General features: G+C 38.9%; 2 protein-coding genes across 2 annotated transcripts in view; both read left to right on the plus strand.

The window, feature by feature from the left end:
• LOC139143625 (3'-5' exoribonuclease HELZ2-like) overlaps positions 1 to 8,804 on the plus strand; it is a 31,942-nt gene extending 23,138 nt beyond the window's left edge. Inside the window, exons 17-26 of the mRNA XM_070714115.1 lie at positions 123 to 441; positions 1,577 to 1,766; positions 2,781 to 2,903; positions 3,383 to 3,885; positions 4,338 to 5,006; positions 5,290 to 5,689; positions 6,438 to 6,731; positions 7,390 to 7,497; positions 7,904 to 7,979; positions 8,545 to 8,804. Coding sequence (XP_070570216.1) covers positions 123 to 441; positions 1,577 to 1,766; positions 2,781 to 2,903; positions 3,383 to 3,885; positions 4,338 to 5,006; positions 5,290 to 5,689; positions 6,438 to 6,731; positions 7,390 to 7,497; positions 7,904 to 7,979; positions 8,545 to 8,804 — 2,942 coding nt within the window. The remainder of the gene's footprint in view (positions 1 to 122; positions 442 to 1,576; positions 1,767 to 2,780; positions 2,904 to 3,382; positions 3,886 to 4,337; positions 5,007 to 5,289; positions 5,690 to 6,437; positions 6,732 to 7,389; positions 7,498 to 7,903; positions 7,980 to 8,544) is intronic.
• Positions 8,805 to 10,623: 1,819 nt separating this feature from the next.
• On the plus strand, positions 10,624 to 18,665 carry LOC139143626 (3'-5' exoribonuclease HELZ2-like). Its single transcript, XM_070714116.1, has 9 exons — positions 10,624 to 12,737; positions 12,997 to 13,082; positions 13,271 to 13,408; positions 14,200 to 14,331; positions 15,222 to 15,811; positions 16,062 to 16,283; positions 16,692 to 16,848; positions 17,727 to 17,894; positions 18,212 to 18,665. Exons 1-9 carry the CDS (start codon positions 10,624 to 10,626, stop codon positions 18,322 to 18,324), a joined length of 3,720 nt encoding a protein of 1,239 aa, XP_070570217.1. The 3' UTR covers positions 18,325 to 18,665.
• Positions 18,666 to 18,793: the final 128 nt, after the last annotated feature.

An 18,793-nucleotide genomic window follows, 5' to 3' on the forward strand; every position in this document is an offset into this window, starting at 1 on the left:
GTCAAATTGCAGTCATTTGTAACTTTGCTAAATGACAACCTATTTCGAGAAACCGTCATCAGAAAAATCCTTGCAGTGTATGATTCGTAATAACATCACACACACACACATCTCCATTGCAGTGTTATCTTTCGAAGACTTGACAACAATACTACAGCAAAACGAACGAGCTCGTAAACAGCGATTTGAAAATTCGAAATCGAAAACATGGCAGATTCGGGATGACGACTTTGTTCCAATCGACTTAACTCATGGGAGACCGAAGTCATACAACTGTGCATACTGCAACAAACAGTGCAACTCACACTTTCAGCTGCAGCAGCACTTCACGTCATCAAGTCATAAATATAGAGTAATGACAGACAAAGACAGAGAGCATGAATGGAAACATAGACCACCACCATGGAACGTACACGAAGACTATCTCAAACTATGTGCCAGGTAAGGTTTGAATTTGATAACACGTATACTGTGTAAGGTTTCTATACAACTCAATCTTGAGGGAAATACTGTTCACTTTGTACCCCAACAGGCTGTGACTAAATACAATGCTACTCCTCAAAGTCCCCCGCACAGGAAAATACCTGTGGGTTCTTTTCATCAACAGGCATCTGGTTATAAGACAGGTGCAACAGCTCGAATAACAGGCTGTGCAATGTGAGTTTATAACACATCACATGCTCAAGGTGTCACAATTTTGACATGCTTAAGTGAATTCACTGGAATCAATGCATCACGAAAGATTAAAAGGGCAAGTTCTCCACGTTAATCGTATTGATCACCGTTTCTTTCTAGAAAACGGAAGCCAACATACTCTGAGAACATCCAATGTAGTCCTTTGTTATACATGATGCTTTGTTATGTAAGTGTTCTTCAAGCTTCAGTTGTGACGGAATTCTGAATCTCTTAAGAACTCCAGGAAATTATCATTATTCTTTAACGTGCACATGAAACATGTCACAAACAGTAAAAGTATGAGCATGTTGTCTGTCATACATGTTCTGTTTTCGAAAACAATAAAAGAACCTATAACCACAGCTTTTGTTGATGTGACATTGCATGTAATGGCCTAGTGTAGGGTTACGCTAATTTTGTCGATATTTGCCCACCACATCTTGAGCGTGAGATCAAGCTAACTACATCCATTAGTGTAGAGAGTTGTATCCTTTCTCTACTTTGTTATTGCGGCTCGTTCATTATTTTGAAACTGGTATGAACGAATGAAAAATTACCCAGCCTTCTTCTCAATTAATGACGTTGCTTTGTCCGCTGTTTTGGGACTTTGAAACATCCAAGTAGTATCAAGATGTGATTTAGTTTTATTACTATAGCTTGTTTTACAGTGCAAAATCGCGATCGCTGATTTATCAGGCAAAGCAATTGTAGACATGTTTCCCACATCCCCTCCGCTCAGGGTAGGACTGTGGTTTTCCGAGATGTGACTTATGTGACACGTCATTTGCTCATTTCCGCAGTGCCTGTTAACATGAACATGACTTTTCCACTCTGACCACCGAATTTGTCGATTCACACAACAGGAACTACCAATAATATTGTTAATCTTAATGATCTACAGGGAATTAAAACAATCTAAGTCGTGTCCATATGGTGAGTGTACATACGCACATAGCAAAGAAGAATTGCATGAGTGGAAGGAAAGAGCCGCTTATCGTCGCATGAAAATAAAGAGGGCCAAGGAACAGGATGTCTACTCCTTTGTGGACGCTTTAGTAGAAAAGTACAACGATGAGCAGGCACATAACGTGGTATATATGGATATTATTTATATCACTTAATTATTGCCTTATGAAAAGACTACAGGTCTTGTCATGTGCCTATCCAAAGCATCTTAAGGTAGAACGCACCTCGGGGACAGACATTCGAACTCTCAAACTTTTACAATTCTCTTCTGATATACCACATGTGGGGGTTCATTTTAAAGCTCTTGGTGAAAGAAAACTTTTCACCGGCTTAGTTTTTCGAAATTCGAAAATTTTTATTTTTCTCCATAGAGTTAACACAGGGATGGCGGCCATTTTGAATTTCTAATATCGGTTAATCTTGGGTAATTTGTTTCTCTAGTACCAAAATTTGCACGGTGACCCCCTATTTTTATTCTTGATTTTGAAAGAGAATGATTGAAAGATTCCTTGAGGAAAGTTAGAGCAAAAGTTTAAGTCTTTCACTTTCGAGGTGCATACTACCTTAAAGTGAAGAATAAAATCGCATTACGTATCGAATAACTTAGATTGTCGCTTTTATGATTTTAATTTTGCTTATATATAATGACTACAATACAATACAACCCTTTATCAATGTAATCATTGTATACACATGATTAGTTTACTATACAGTCTTGTGAGTTAAAAGCCCAACAACTTTAACTAATGTATCTTTGTGAATTTTTCCTGTTTTACATTTTTCCAATACACCAGCTACAGTTTCTTGCCCTTTGCTATGATTGTTGCCAACAGAATTCCAATCCGTACCTGAATGATGAACTTGTCAAAAATGGCATTTCATGATGTGCAATCTGCATTTACAAGCCTAGCACTTGGTATACCAACATGATGTTGGAACAAGAGCAAGAAACTGAAGTTGATATATTGAGCAAAATACTGAAAAAAAGTTGTTATAAGTTATAGTTTAAGCACCTTTAAACTTAGTCTGCCTCTGAGAAAAGTCGTGTAACACAAATTATTGAAGTGTGTTGTTTGATTTTATGATACTGATCATCCTTCCTTTCTAAGCATGTTTGTTGCATTAAATTATACTTTTAGTTCAGCGAAGACATTGAAGACGTTAATATTGAGTGTAAGTCCGAACTGAGCACATCACTGATGAAAACAGAAATTCGTCAGAAAACAACACATGACTGGAAGTTCAAATTGTCATCAGACACAGTAAGTGCAACTTCAAATATCAGATGCCATAGTGTATTTCATTGCGCATCACTTGTCCAAGCATCTTGTGATTGGTTAAGCTTCAGTCAAATTACATTGATTAAAAGCGATAGTATATAACTCGAATGCTCCTTGTCTGTCGTCCGTGATGATACTGCTGTTTCTCACCCAATGATATGGCGTACTTGAACTTTATGCACATATTGACTATCTTTAGGGCTTTAGAGTCGTCCTTATTAGTCTGGCTCCCTCAGCCTACTGTCGGTTAAACGAGCATATGCTAATACCCGAATTTCATGCCAATATGTGCATATTGCTGTCATTCTGAGGGACGAACAGCTCTTGGTACAAATATTGGTAATCCCTGAGCTGTCATTCTTCTCTTTCATGTCGTATCATTTACATATTTTTGCCAGAAGGCTCAATTTCAAGCAGAATAGAATAACTCATCATAAGAATCATTCTGGTTGTCTTTTCAGGTGCAACTGCTACAGGTGGGTTTGCTATTTGATGTTCATCGTCAGTATTTCTATCTAAAAGATGGCAAGGAAAAGCTTCAGATCGCTTCTGGGAGCAAATTTGCATCCGAAGAGGGTGATTATGAAGTTTGTGTAGGTTTTGAATCTCAAGTATTTGGCAGCTTTCACCAGGGGGTGGTATTCTCCTTTGGATCCGAGCCTGTCTTATTGAAGCAGCTGACAGCTCATGTTGGCAGTTCCGTTGCACTGGAAGAAGTCCACGACATGCATCATCAGACAGATGTGACTGCGTGGAATTTCATGAACAGTGACATTGTAAAATATGATGATCCTGATTCCAATGACTTTGATAATGGACTTTTGAAGAAGTACAAAGATCCTTCATCGTTCAAGGAGCAAAGTGTACAGTTGACAAAGTTTGAACTCACAAGGAAGAATTACGGACACCAGATGCATCGGCTCCTTAATGTCGAGGAATTATCTCAAATGAAAATGATCGAGAGGTACGTTTGAGAAGGTCACACACTTGAGGTGCTTGTCCCTTGCTTCTTTCGCTAATTCTAATAATATATTTCCTTCCTTTAATATTCAATCAGCTACATAGGTAACTACAAATACCAAATATCTTTGCAAGCTTTTGCACGCATATAGATGAGTGAAACCTGCTCAGTGATCGTTATAGTCAGAACATGTTACATATGGTATGGATACATATATGTTACAGAAATGTAGAATATACGGAAATACAAATGTGTCCTTGCATACATTGAACCACTTACTATTAGTTGTTCAAGATGGTCAAACTATACATTGTATATACTAAATGCCCGACGTTACGGATCTAGTATTGTTTTGCCTTTAAAAGATTTGACCATTTTTACCAGTTTAGATATCATATTAGGATATTAAAAGTGGAAAATATCCAGTAGCATTTTACTATCCCTTCTGTTTTTAGGTTCAGTTGCAAAACATTTATAACAGCAAGCCGTTCCATTACGCAAGAGACCAAGTTTGGAACCACAACGCGTTATGCACAAGGCGGCCAACTCTTTAGTAAAATACAAGTCGGCCAAGAATTGTCTGATGACTACGAGGCTGGTAGAATCCTGCTACGAAGTGTAAATGCAGTGCTCATAAAACCATGTAACACCGAGTCTAGAGTCGTATACGAGGCGATTGTCGTCAGCGATCAGGATTTCAGCGGCATCGACAAACAAAGTGTGTTCATACAACTAAGCGAGCAATCCTGCAAGGCCATGGGGCTCAAACATAACCAGAAGATTGAAGTTGAAATTCAGTTTCGCATAAATCGTCTACCATTCTGTCGTCAACACTATGCGATCGATGCTATAATTTCACATCAGTTGAATGTTATCTTCCCTCAGTTTCATCCTAAACCAGAAGTCACGCAACGAAAACTTAAGAAGATAAAAGGTCTTGACATGAACAGACATCAATTGCTGGCTGCGAGGTTGGTCATTGAAAGAACTCCAGGTATCTCGAATCCATTGATCATCTATGGACCATTTGGAACTGGTAAAACATTCACCATAGCCATGTCAATACAGCAACTGGTGAAAGAACGACCCGATGCAAGAATTTTGGTCTGCACTATGTCAAACAGGTAAATAGGATATAACACACTGCCAGCCACAAGTAAAACATCAATATATGATGTTTGTAGTGGCAATAGAGACTAAAGTTAACGTTAAATTTATCCCATGAATGTCCCATAAATTGGACTTTATAGGGGTCATGTTTTCTGAATGGGAATAATTCAGAAAATTTTCAGTTGTCTTCGAACTCACAATGTATGGCACCCAGTCACCGCCCGGCCAAATTCCCATCATTTGAAATCAGTGGTTCAATAACGCTTCTTTTCTTTACCACTACTTTATCTTCTACAGTGCTGCTGACTTGTACATAACACAATACCTCGACAAAATGATCAGTGATGGGTATACACTTGTACGGCTGCTACGAATTTATGCTAGACATCGTCGTGTACAAACAATTCCACCTGTTGTTGCCAAGTACTGCCAATTACAAGAGGTGACTGGAGGATATCAGGAAGTACGCATGCCAACTACAGACGACGTCAACCAAATAAAGGATTACTCCGTCGTTGTCACTACACTATCGAATTCTATGATATTGAAAAGGATTGGGTTAGAAGGTCATTTCACGCACATATTTATCGATGAGGCTGGCCAAGCACTTGAGACCGAGGCTATTATACCTTTAACTCTGGCAGGTGAAAACACAAAGATAATACTCGCGGGAGATCACAGGCAGATGAGCCCAGAGGTTGGTATCGAATCTACAGAGTTTATCGTTTCGTGTATGCCAATTTTCGATCACACACAATCGTGACATATTCTAATACATTTATTGTGATATTATATCATGATAGCAGTGCCAAATCATCACACACCTCACTTGCTTGAAACTGCAGATGACTGTTGTCCAACAGTTCTGCTCTGGAATAAAATGGACGCGCTTTGTTCCACCGACCCAGGTCGCCCAAGAGATCCCGTAATGGTGGTACAAAACCCACATGTACATATACGGAAATAAACGTACCTCTATGCGCGATTTTTGCACGTGGGTTTCTTTGTACCGTGGTCTAATCGAATCTTGATTTGACGCATTGACCTGATTATATTGTCTTACATCATTTTGTTTAAAAATTGCGCTCATGGTTCAATATTTTCATTACTTTATACATCAGTTCCAAATATAAAATACGAAAATGTGAATGTTCTTTGGCAATTTTCGGCAAAGAAACTTTGAAAACACTTTGTTCCTGTGTAGTACTTCTCTGCTATCGATTTATCAAGTGAACACTAAACTGTTATAAACTAAGAGTACTTCTTTGAATGTTCTCACCGTAGTAGAAGTCAACTTGAGTTATGGCAAAACACTGTGCATAAAAGACAATGATAATGTCCTAAAATATCAATGAAATCTAACCAGAACTGGCCTAAGCAACAATTGCTGTATTATTAATATTCCATATGTTCATGTTTATGTTTTCCTTCTAAATATATAACAGGTGTATTCAGAATATGCCAGGGAAAACAAATTCCACCATTCCTTACTCAAGCGGCTTTATGGCATATACCTCGGAGAGGGCAAATGGGGTGAAACCTGCCGTGTTATGTTGGATGAAAATTACAGGTGCCATGAAAACATCCTTGCATTTATATCTCGACTTTTCTATGGGAAAGAGTTGATTGCATCGTCAAATCCACCCCAGAAACGCCACCCAGAGATTTACCCATTGGTGTTTTATAGTGCCTATGGTGAAGAGATGTTGGTAGGGACATCATATCATAATGTTGCTGAGGTAAGCGGAAATGGATTGTGAAGTCGATGAGTCACATATGCAATAGTTATCTTCAAACAGCTCTAACTACAGAGTGCATAGCTGTCAAAAGCAATACAGAAATAATATCAGTTTACTCGACAATACTAGCCTACTCAGTTCCGCCTGGATGTCCACCACATGGTGAAATACTATAGCGAGTTACATAAAAGTGTAACTTTTCAAAAAACAGTTTTAGTCTACACATTTCGTACTCGCACTTTTAGCATCGTGTTTATAATTTACCAAAATCTTTTGCAATAACACCATCCAAGTTAGCACATACGAAACATTACCAAAGATCACAGTCAGGCAATGGAATGTTACAGCTGCACACATTTGTTGTTTTATAGCTGCTGTAAATGTGTTGTCAATAAGTAGAACCAGCCACAAGGATTTAGAAATTTTATTGTAATCTTAGTGGATTGGTCCAGATGACAAAGTACCAAATCACCAAGCAGGGACAAAATAGGTGTTATAACATTGTAAAATGGTTTTCCATAATAATTCTTTCAAAAAAACTAAATGCTAACATTTGAGTAGTCCAGTGTAATAAACCTAAACTGTCTTTTTTGCCTAAATTAGTAATAGATTGTATCTGTGTCATTTTCGTTGCACCTATTTTGTCACTTTCTTCCAGGCACAAGAGCTCGTAGAAAGAGTCAAATGGCTGTGTCAGAATTGGCCAAAAGAATGGGGTCCCGCAGAACTGAACCGCATAGGTGTTGTGTCACCATATCCAGCTCAGGTACCTAAAGTCTTGATACCTTGTATCTACGTCTAGTCGATATCAGTTGTGTCACAATAATCGATGTTATGGTGCACAAGTCTCGGCATCTCATTCCCTTCTAAAACGTCTGTGCAATGTTACTTCTTCAGTGAATCATGAAATCTATCCACAAACGTATCTTCGAGAAGGGAGCAGACAAGTCACTCTGTAGCAAATACAGTTGCTATACAAACCCTACAATTTTGGCAGTCAGTATTCACAAAGTCTATAAGTTGAGTTCTACTGATTTAATATATTCTAATACCGGGATGCAATACACAGTTACTGACAGGGTCGTAAAGGTTGCAAGACAGTTGCAAAAAAGGAGAAATAAATAAAAATAATATTGACGAGTACCTCTCAATGTACTGAATAATCATTGCAGGTGCAACAAGTTCGAAAGAGCCTCCGAACTTTAGGCCTACAGGAAGTGACAGTCGAAAGTATCAACAACATTCAAGGTACTTTCTCTTATCTATATTTAAGCTGTCTCTATTTCTTTCCTTTGATGCCCTGTCTAATACATTGTAAATGCTCATTAGACCTAGTCACCTTTTTACATCACCCTCAAGACATTGGACAAGCTTCATGTTAGAATTATGTGTTCACGAATTAGTGTTGTCGATTGTTGAAGCTACAGTAGCAATGAATAATCAATCTTCCTTAAAATGTTTTCCATGAGATGCTGTGTAACCTTAGTCTTCTGTTATGACATGTAATGGATTATGAACATATTTCAGTTAGTTTATATCATGAAAGCTATATGCGAACAAATTCAGGCTTCAATTCACACCAACACACTTGAGGAACTTTGGACCACATCCTCCTAATGGCAATTAGTTATTATCATGCTTGTGTGAAGGTGCTTTTCAGCGTAAATGAATATCGATATATTCCCCAGGAAAATGTTGCATTCTACTACATTCTAGCTTGGGCCCAGTATGCATTCCCCAGTCTTACCAGACAATTTTTTCAATAATTACACCTATGCACCACATTTTCACGTTCTTGGATGTATTTTGACAGGTAAAGAATACCGTGCATTGTTCATAAGTACAGTTCGGACCCGTAAAGTCACCCAGACTGATGAAGTTGATGTCAAAAGTTTAAACCTGGGATTTTTATCTGATCGTAAACTGCTCAACACCGCCTTCACCCGTGCTCAGTCATTGGTTGCAGTAGTCGGTGATCCTGTGGCATTGTGTTCTATTGGTAAATGTTCAAATTACTGGAGAAAGTTCATTTCGGGTGTGAGAAGAACCAGAGCATACATCCTGACACAGTAACTCTTCAAAGCATCGAGCATCAGGTGATGTCCAATCGCATCAAAATGAACCCCAAAGCTGTAGAATTTATTCCCAGAAACAAAAATGACAAGCAAGTATCACAACAGCAGAGAGCAACCAACGACACAAAGAAATCTGGACACCTTGGCACCAATCATCGAACGTCAAATTCTCATATGTCTGGTGTAAGAATCGTTGCTGAAGAGAAACCACCATGCAAAGCTCCGTTGCCCATCCCAAGAAGTACGAGCCTATCCAACACGGCAGAAGCTACTGGAGGTGATCCAAGCATCTTTACGACCAACAAAACAAAACCCAACCTAGACACTATCGTCTTGAATGATAATTCGAACCAAGCAGCAAATCCTGACACCAGCAATGTTGCTGATGATATCAGCTTCTTCACAGACAGTGTTTTAGAAGACGATGAGTGGGCATCTGATGATGAAGAAGACTTTCTTGAGCCATCGGATATCGATGAGATATTGAAAGAGTTGGCTAAGCAGTTAGAGGAAACCAGACAACGGTACAGTGAAGGAAGAGCATTTGAAAATGTCATTGATAGTGACGAAGAAGAAGTCAGTGGAGAGTCACGAGAAGTGTTTGCTGGTCGAGAGAATGGGCCATCTGAGGATGGTTTTCAGTCAAGTACAACACGAAACAGAACACAACGACAATTACTTGGTGCTGATTACGATGATGATTATGACTCTGATTCTGATGATCCTCTATGGGATCCATACGAAAATGAATCTCTTGAAACAGATAAAGCTACACTCATAGAAGAATTTAGCAAAGACGAACTTGAGGACAAATTGTCACTGGAGTCATGCACATATAAACGATGCAGACTGTATGTTGAACCTTCTAGAACGTTTGCTGTCACTCTCAACGAATCAGAACACATGGAGATTGAAATCACAACCCGGTTGAAACGAGGACGGGCCCTGAACAATGACGAAGTTGCCGTTGAAATTCTAAATTGCCAAAATGACTTTAAAGACGGCGATGAAAGAAAGTCAAAGATTTATGGCAAAGTTGTTGGCATTTTAGAGCGAGCCATGGATCCTAAATTACAAAAGATAGCCTGCATTATTGATGAACATTCACCCAGGCTCATGGCACCTCTAAACAGAAGCCTTCCCAAAATGATTTGGGTCACGCCTCGCACTGATAAACGCGCGAAACCCAAAAATAGCATTCCAATATGCACCTTAACAAAGGCAAGGAAGTTAAAAGTAAAACGCTATGAGAAAGTGAGTAACAGGGATCGGCCAAATAAAGTGTTCCTGGTGAGATATCTTCGATGGCATCCACGATATCGGTTTCCCGTATGTGTAGTTATAGATGTTCTTCCATATGGGGACACTTTAGCGACTGGAACTGAAATACTCAAGATGGCTTATGGTGTCAAAGCATCTTACAAGACAGCAGCAAAACAAGAGCTGGCACGGCTTTATCCTGACAAGTGGTCCATTCCTCCACTTGAATACCGTCATCGTGAAAACCTACAGCACTTAGATGTGTTTACAGTAGACCCAGTAGAATCTACAGATCTTGATGATGCCCTAAGCATTGAGCCTCTGGGTGAGAACAGATACAGAGTAGGTATCCACATAGCTGATGTTTCATTCTTTGTGCATCGTGACAGTGAGTTGGATAAAGAAGCCTTCCGGAGGGCAACTTCTCACTATCCCTGGAAGCAGAATCCAATTCATATGCTACCATCACAGCTGAGCACCAAACTATGTAGCTTGATTCCTGACAAAGATAGACTAGCACTGACTCTTTTCTTGACTATGTCAGAAGATGCTGAAATATGCGAGCCACCACGCATGTGCCGTTCGATCATCAATCGAGGGCAAAGCTATCATACGAAGATGCAGAAAATGTCATCAATGGTGTCCAAGGTACAATTGCCATACCTCATAGCGTTCAGGAAAGTATAGACATCTTACACAGGTTGACATGTAAACTTCAAGCAAACCGTCTTGGTGATGGACAGTTTTGTTGCAGATATGAAAGCAATGATGTGGCAATATCACCACAAGCACATTCCATGGTAGAAGAACTAATGTTGCTTGCGAACATGCAGGTGGCAAGTCTGCTAGTTTCAGTCTTTCCTAATTGTACACCACTTCGGAGACAGAAATCGCCGAGGGAAGACAAATTGACTGATTGGAAGACGAAGCACAGAAGCCAGATTCCTAACAGTTTGGACATTGTGGCGAAATCAGAGTTGTTGCAATTGCAGGAATTCCTTCAATCTGAACAAGCGGGCGATGTTGATGTATTAAACACTACATGGGGGAAGATAGTGGTGGCTATTCAGGTTGATGATACGGTTGAGCTCAGAAAACTGCTTCTCAATGACCTGAATCACCCACAGCTGGCTATAATGTCGACCCATTACCGGCAAATACAGGAAAGGGCTATCTACATAGCTTCCAATAATACAAGTGATGAAAGATCGCATTTCTCACTGAATGTGACAGAATACACCCACTTTACTTCACCAATAAGAAGATATATTGATATCATCGTTCATAGACTAGTGATTGCATATCTGACCTCACAGGATTCACCATACAGTGAGGTAAACATAAAAGAGATCTGTGACAACTGCAATCAACAGGCTGCTTTTGCCAAAGAATTTGAACGAGCTACCATGGCGTTGCATGTTGCGACGACATTGGGAGAGAACCCAACTCAAACATTGGCATTCATTTCATCAACAACTGATGGAAGTGTTGAATTGCATGTTCCCGAGTACAACATGCAAATTCCTGCTTCAGAGCGTACTATTAATTTCAGTGCACTGCAACCTTGTCAGAAACCAGTTATCCAGGATGAAAATACCCCTGTAACATTAGAGTGGAAACAACGGATATATACCAATGGAGAAGATATACAATATGATGTTCTTAATGCCAGGCGAAATGATCTTCTTGCTAGACGAGATAGTACTCCTACTTTGTCACCAGAACGATATGTTAAACACATCCCCGGTAGTATGTGGCGAGAAATGATGGCATGCATTGTCAGGGAGAGACGATCGACCCTACGCACAGTCCTTCATGGGATAAGTGTAATTCTTAACAATCCTTCAATAAGGGCACAGCAGAGGCCTAGACAACAAGCTAATTACTGCACTGAAGTGACGTCAGAAGGAATGTCTTCAGATGAGCCAGAAGATCGCAAACAATTCTGTCGATTTAAACGTACTTATTCTTGTGGCGATGTCGTGCAGATCCAATTATCTACGAGCATGAAGAAAGGCACATTATCTCCAGTTGTTCAACTATTTAACATGACACCTAAACTAGATATTTGTCTTGAACATCGCAATGACCCTATTCATTCTTTTGCAAAAGTTGCGAATGAAAGAACGGCCATCTTGAGAAGTAGACGAAATATAGTGGACTATCAAAGAGTTTGGCGAAATCTGCTTGGCATGGTGTCAGCTAATGGTGGAGTTGCAGCTGGTGAAACTGTGACAATTCATGATGTCAAAGTCAAATGGTCGAAACGTGACGACTGCAGCAATACCTACGAGGGAATTTTCAGTTTGCCAGCTACATTTTGCATAAATAGACACATACGCTTCCATACCAATGACTTGGCATGCATAAGATACCATACTAACTGTGATGATGATGAAACAGCAAAGCCATCAAGAGTTAACACTCGAGAGTCCACTCACCAAGAGGGTGTATCGTGTTGGACGGCACATTGTGTTTGTACTGAGGTGGAAAACTTGAAGAGTGACAAGAAGAGAGCAATCAATGAAGTCGACAGAGATGAAAATTGCACAAAGATTCATGTTATACTACATCAAAGCAAAACCCCAATGCCTGAGAAGCTGCTAAAGCAGAATGTCAGGAAATTACCGCTGTGTACCATAGAGTGGATTCCCATAGGATCGACAGATAGGTATGTTACGCTGCACTTTCGTTTAGGGGTATATACTTGAAAATATTCTTTATCTCATGATACTGCATCTGTATAAGAGTACTGATAAAAGATCAAATGGTATACGATGTCAAAACCTCAGTTCATTTTTAACAGTTATTAAAAGGTATCATAACCAACAAAAGACAACGTATATGGACACAGTTCCGTGTCTTCAACCGGTCAAATTTCAGTTTGTATAATATGTAAGTGAGAAAAAAATCATGCTTTTCTCTTACAGACATATTGCAACAGGAATAGAAAAGTTGCCAAAGGTATCTGTCTTAGTACAAGACATTTGCCTAGGACAAAAGATAACGGCAGCAGGTAAGAAATATGTGACGTTGTTTCAAAGTAGATTGATACCTGAGTGTACATTTGAAATCCATTGTCACATTTTGAGACACCCTCAGACTACCCCGTAAATCGGAAACAATGATTTGAATGGAAATGTCCAATATCTTGTGCATATTATGTTTTATGAGGTTCAAAAATGTTTTGTTCTTGTTTGACAGACAATAGAGCCGCCCTTGCAGTTGCAGATACGGAGATACGATTACCTCGCCGGCCATTCTACAAACTGAACCCTGTCCAGGATCAAGCAGTGAAAACTGCATTGTGCAAACCATTTACTCTTATCCAAGGACCACCAGGTAATTAAAATCTGCCGCACTTGTCATGTCTTGGCCCCATATATATACCGATTGTCTCAAGAATTGGACTTCCCACCATCGCCGTTCATTCTCTTCAGCAGCTTCTGTAATTTGGAACTCTCAACCCTTGAACGTAAAAACGTCTCCAAATGTCAACACTTTCCAAAGACGCTTAAGGCCTGTGTCAGACGTCAGATTGTCTTTCCAGGAAATTTACATTCTAGATTACAAATTCAATGGCAAAAAGGCTATGAACCTCCATAATCCTCTTACGGACTAGAACAAACTTGATACCTGCGATCGACTCCCATACCTTTAAAACATATCCTTCACAGTCATTCTCCTCATAACTCAAAGTTCAACTGAGCATTAACCTTGGGTGTTAAGTGCCTTTTAATTTGTCCGTTTGTTTGATAGACAGATGGATAGATAGATTCGATAGATAGATAGATAGATAGATAGACAGACAGACGGACGGACGGACAGACATACAGATAGATAGATAGTCTTTATAAAGTTTAAAGTTCCAGATTTTGGCAAAACATCACTACATTTTGATATATTGTGCTGGGTCAAACTATAGTTTTAAAAGAAGGAAACCATCAGATGTTTAATCGAAAGTGAGTCGATGGCTTTCTCTCTGCTTTTCTAAAGACTATACACAAGTCCATACCGAACTATAGACATATGCTTCTACAATTCGTCCATTTGTTTTTGTTGCATTTACTGTCCACATTTCAATGCAGAAAGTTACTAATCTATATACTTGCCTATCAATTTCTTTGTTTTAGGTACTGGTAAAACAGTCACTGGTGTACATATAGCGTATTGGTTTGTAAAAATGAATCAGCAATCTAGATTGTCTGATAAAGATCAAGTTCTATACTGTGGTCCTTCAAACAAAGCAGTTGATGTTGTCACTGGTAAGTATGGTTTTCCCGCATAATATTCACGAAGTATACATCATTCTAAAACCAGTTTAAGTCGGATCCTTCTCTGGGAAAGATATTTGGACTCTCAAAGTTTTACATACATTGCCCTGTCTACATTTTTTCTTGGGCTCCTTTTGGGCACTTAGGATAAATGAACTTTTAATCGAAGATTTAATTTTGCCCATTTGTCGTTCATGCTGGGATGGCGGCCATTTTGAATTTCAAATGTCTGTAATAAATATTACATTCTTCTTGCATTAAAGTTTGCACGGTGACCTCAAATTTTTATTCTTAAAATTTCCTTGAGAAAGTTTGAGCAAACTATAGGTCTTTCAGTTTTGAGGGGTGTACTACCTTAATGGCGATCACAATAAACTGTTGTCACTGGTAAGTATGGTTTCCCGCATAATATTCAGGATGTATACATCATTCTAAAACCAGTTTAAAGACCCTTCTCTGAGAAAGATATTTGAACTCTAAACGTTTTACATAAATTGCCCTGTCTACAAGTTTCGTGGGCTCCTTTTGGGCACTTGGGATCAATGAACTTTTAAATCGAAGTTTTAATTTTGCCCAACAGAGTTCATGCTGGGATGGCGGCCATTTTGAATTTCAAATGTCTGTAAATAAATGTAGATTCTTCTTGCACCAAAGTTTGCACGGTGACCCCAATTCGTATTCTTAAAATTTCCTTGAGAAAGTTTGAGCAAACTATAAGTCTTTCAGTTTTGAGGGGTGTACTACCTTAATGGCGATCACAATAAAATGACAGTGCCGGTAGCCATGGCCATGCAAAGAAGATGGACTTTCAGCACTTGAAGAAAATCATCATCATCACTGGGAAATCACTGTTGCTAATATTGGATGTTTCCTTCTTGCAGCGTACTTGAAAAAGATCGTTCCTGCAATAAAAATTCTGAGAGTATATGGTGAGAGTATCGAACACCAGAGTTTCCCAGTTCCGTGGATGGTGGTTTATCCATTGAGGGCTGGAGGTAACAGAATTACCATGTCAGAGGAGCACAGAGATGTAGCTCTACACTTTTTGATACGACAACCATCAAACAAATACCACGCAGAGATAAAACATTTCGATAGCATATTCAGAGAATCAAGGCACTCGTATAACCGCGAGGACAAATCAAAGTATCTGCGTCTTATTAGTGAAGCAGAGAAAATCGAACTTGATCGAAGTGATGTCATTTTATGCACATGCGCTCACAGTGGAACCGATCGCATAGCTGGAACCCGAATCAGGCAGTGCATCGTGGACGAGTGTGGCATGTGCACTGAGCCAGAGACTGTACTGCCACTCGTAACGAACCAGCCACAGCAAGTTGTCCTTGTCGGTGACCATAAACAACTGCGCCCAATCGTCACAGAAGATATGGCAAAGAAATTGGGTATGGAGATATCACTTCTAGAACGATACGAGGAGAAAGCTATGATGCTGACATTACAGTACAGAATGGTAAGATGACGTTAGTGCATAGACCCTCTACCCACAGTCCCATTGCCAAAATGACGCTTTCAGCCCTTTCAACGTTATTTGACAAATGCGTTTTCCTTTTGTGACCCATATATACCTGACTGAACTGCTATGTGGACGCTTTTAATAAACTTTTGACTTCGATCCAACTATATCATTCATGGCCGACTACACAGTGGCTGTGTTAAGATGTGAGATTCTTATGAGTTGATATTACTTGATCCATATACAGCACCCGGGCATTTGTCAATTTCCATCTGACCAATTCTATCAGAAGAGGCTTGAAACGGCTCAAAATGTCTTGGAGCGACCTGAGGGTCTGAATATTTGGCCGGGTGGTCACGAGAAACCAGTTGTGTTCTGCCACATTGTGGGTACGGAGGAACGGCAAACGGTGTCGACAGCGGAAGGTGGTGAACAGTCTAGGAGCAACATGGAGGAAGTTGAACAAGTCGTGAGTCATGCCTATTGTTCATAACTTTTCTTATTTGAACATTGAACTTCTTTCATGAAGTTAACATTCGGTAGGATTTCACTGCATGACTCAATGAAGCAGACCACAAAAAATGGGTGGCCACAGCCATTCGACGCCATCGAGAGTTTTATCTTTCGAAACAGGGTTTTTATGATGACAGTTTGTAAAACACCTCGAAGAGCCTGTGTCTTTATAATGCACTAAAAGAAGGCAGGTGTTTCATTGTTTATCAAATATGCGTATGACCCTACCTTTGGTTGTTCGTTACCGTGTCAATGACCTTCCATCATTACCCTCTCTCAGTATTGCATGATCCCTTTAGAATTTATTCAGAAACCTGAAATGGATATTCTGAGCACTCAATGCGAGATTTTGTATTTCCTCCAGGTGCGAATGGCTATAACGTTAGTGGTCCGACACCTTGTGAACCCAGCGTCCATCCTCATCATTTCTCAGTATAGGGCACAATGTTCAGAAATAACCAAGAGGTTAAAGGACAAAGGTCATCCAAATATAACTGTCAGTACAGTTATAGTAAGTCAAGGTAAGAATAGTAGCTTGACCTTTTGTTTCAAGATTCTGCCATGGCACTATGTTGACGGTAAGTTGATGCAGGCTCAAAATGAGTGAAATACTCTGTTGAGGTTTTCTATGGCATATAACAAGAAGTCAGAGGTCACATGAACGGAACGACTGCCTCACAGTCGCTCCCATATATCTCTGACGCTTTCCAGCAGTTACGTGAATTTTCCTATGTTCATTTCTCTCACACGCCTGTTAGCGTTCCTCCATCATTGATCGTACACACCGTGGATGATTTACTATATATCGAAAACTTTAACATGATGCATGGCTCTCTCACAGATACAATATCAATCGTAAAATGTATATATATATATATATATATATAGATATATATATATATATATATATTTATATATATATTTATATATATACAATATCAATCGTATATATATATATATATATATATATATATATATATATATATATATATATATATATATATATATATATATATATATATATATGCACTAACCCTCACTGCTGGTGCTAGGACTACTCTAGATATTGGTACAATCTCGACACAGAACTCACAATGTGGTAAAGACAGGAATGCAGATAGATATAGAAAGAAAGGCAAACTAACATGCAAAACGTTACTTTTCAATAGATATCATTAATAGCTATAAAGAAATGTTCCTTTGACTTTGAAAATAGCAATAAATCAACACAAACATCACAATGTTTGTCACGGAGAGGATCGTACCTCATGAAAAGTTTGTCTATGTCAGATTGTCACGGGTCAAACTTAACTTGAAACCATATAGTCTGTAATGAATCCAAATTGGTAATGAAGTCATTTGTGTGTCTCAGCAATATCATATCCATACATTCTTACAGGAAGTGAGTGGGATTACGTCCTCTTCTCAACTGTGAGATCACTTCCGAGAGTAGAGATCGAAGAGAAGCCATCGCAGGGATGGCTACTTAGCAACCTTGGGTTTATCACCGACGAACACCAAATCAACGTGGCAATAACAAGAGCCAAGCTTGGTTTAATCATTGTCGGTAAGTCACGTATATTTTAAACTTGAAAAGCAGGTATGTGTATCTCATAGGAAAAGTTTTGTTCACTTGTTAGGACCTAAGTGATAATATTTATATCATCCTTCAAAAATGATATACTTCAATGATATTCAAACTATTTTCACCACAAACGTCATGTAGGCCCAATGAGTAAATAACAAAGAATGAGCTGGAAATAAAATGACAATATCAACCTCCATATACTGAATAACTGATTTCTGTATTCGAAGCTACACACTTTTATATGACATCGACAACGTTATTTAGACGACTTCAAATTCGATTATTTTTCCCTTCAGGTAACAAGGAACTCTTAATAACCCATGGTATGTGGAAACAACTGCTGCAAAAATACGAACAGGATGGCTGCCTGGTATATGCGAGAGAGTTTTTACAGCTGCCCGTTCGATAAGTAAAGGCAGACCAAGGGAAATGCGGAAAAATCACCATGTCAACTGATAATTTTAGATGCCGGACTTTGCGAGAAAGATTTAACAAAACTTATAGGATTTACAAAAAATCTACAAAATGGTGTGAAATATTTTCTTGCTTACATTTGATTCATTATTCAATGCAATAACTAAAGTTTCAGTCTCCGAAATGAAACGACCTTCACTAACATATTTTAGAACTTTCCTGCAAAGTTTTTAAATCCACAATTTTACTTTTCGATATCAAGGAAACGGTATCATTCACAACGAAATTTATATTGCTATATTTGCCTTATTCTGTACAAATCGTATTTTACAAAGACAGATTGTAAATTGTATAAATTTCCTGGTGCATTTCTTTCGAATACTTGACGTCTATTGAAGTCTATTTACGTCATAACATATGCATAACACACATGATTATCATATCAATAAAAGAAATCTCTTAAT

The sequence above is a fragment of the Ptychodera flava genome, chromosome 11 (assembly GCF_041260155.1).
Source record: "Ptychodera flava strain L36383 chromosome 11, AS_Pfla_20210202, whole genome shotgun sequence".
Classification (NCBI taxonomy): Eukaryota; Metazoa; Hemichordata; class Enteropneusta; family Ptychoderidae; genus Ptychodera; species Ptychodera flava.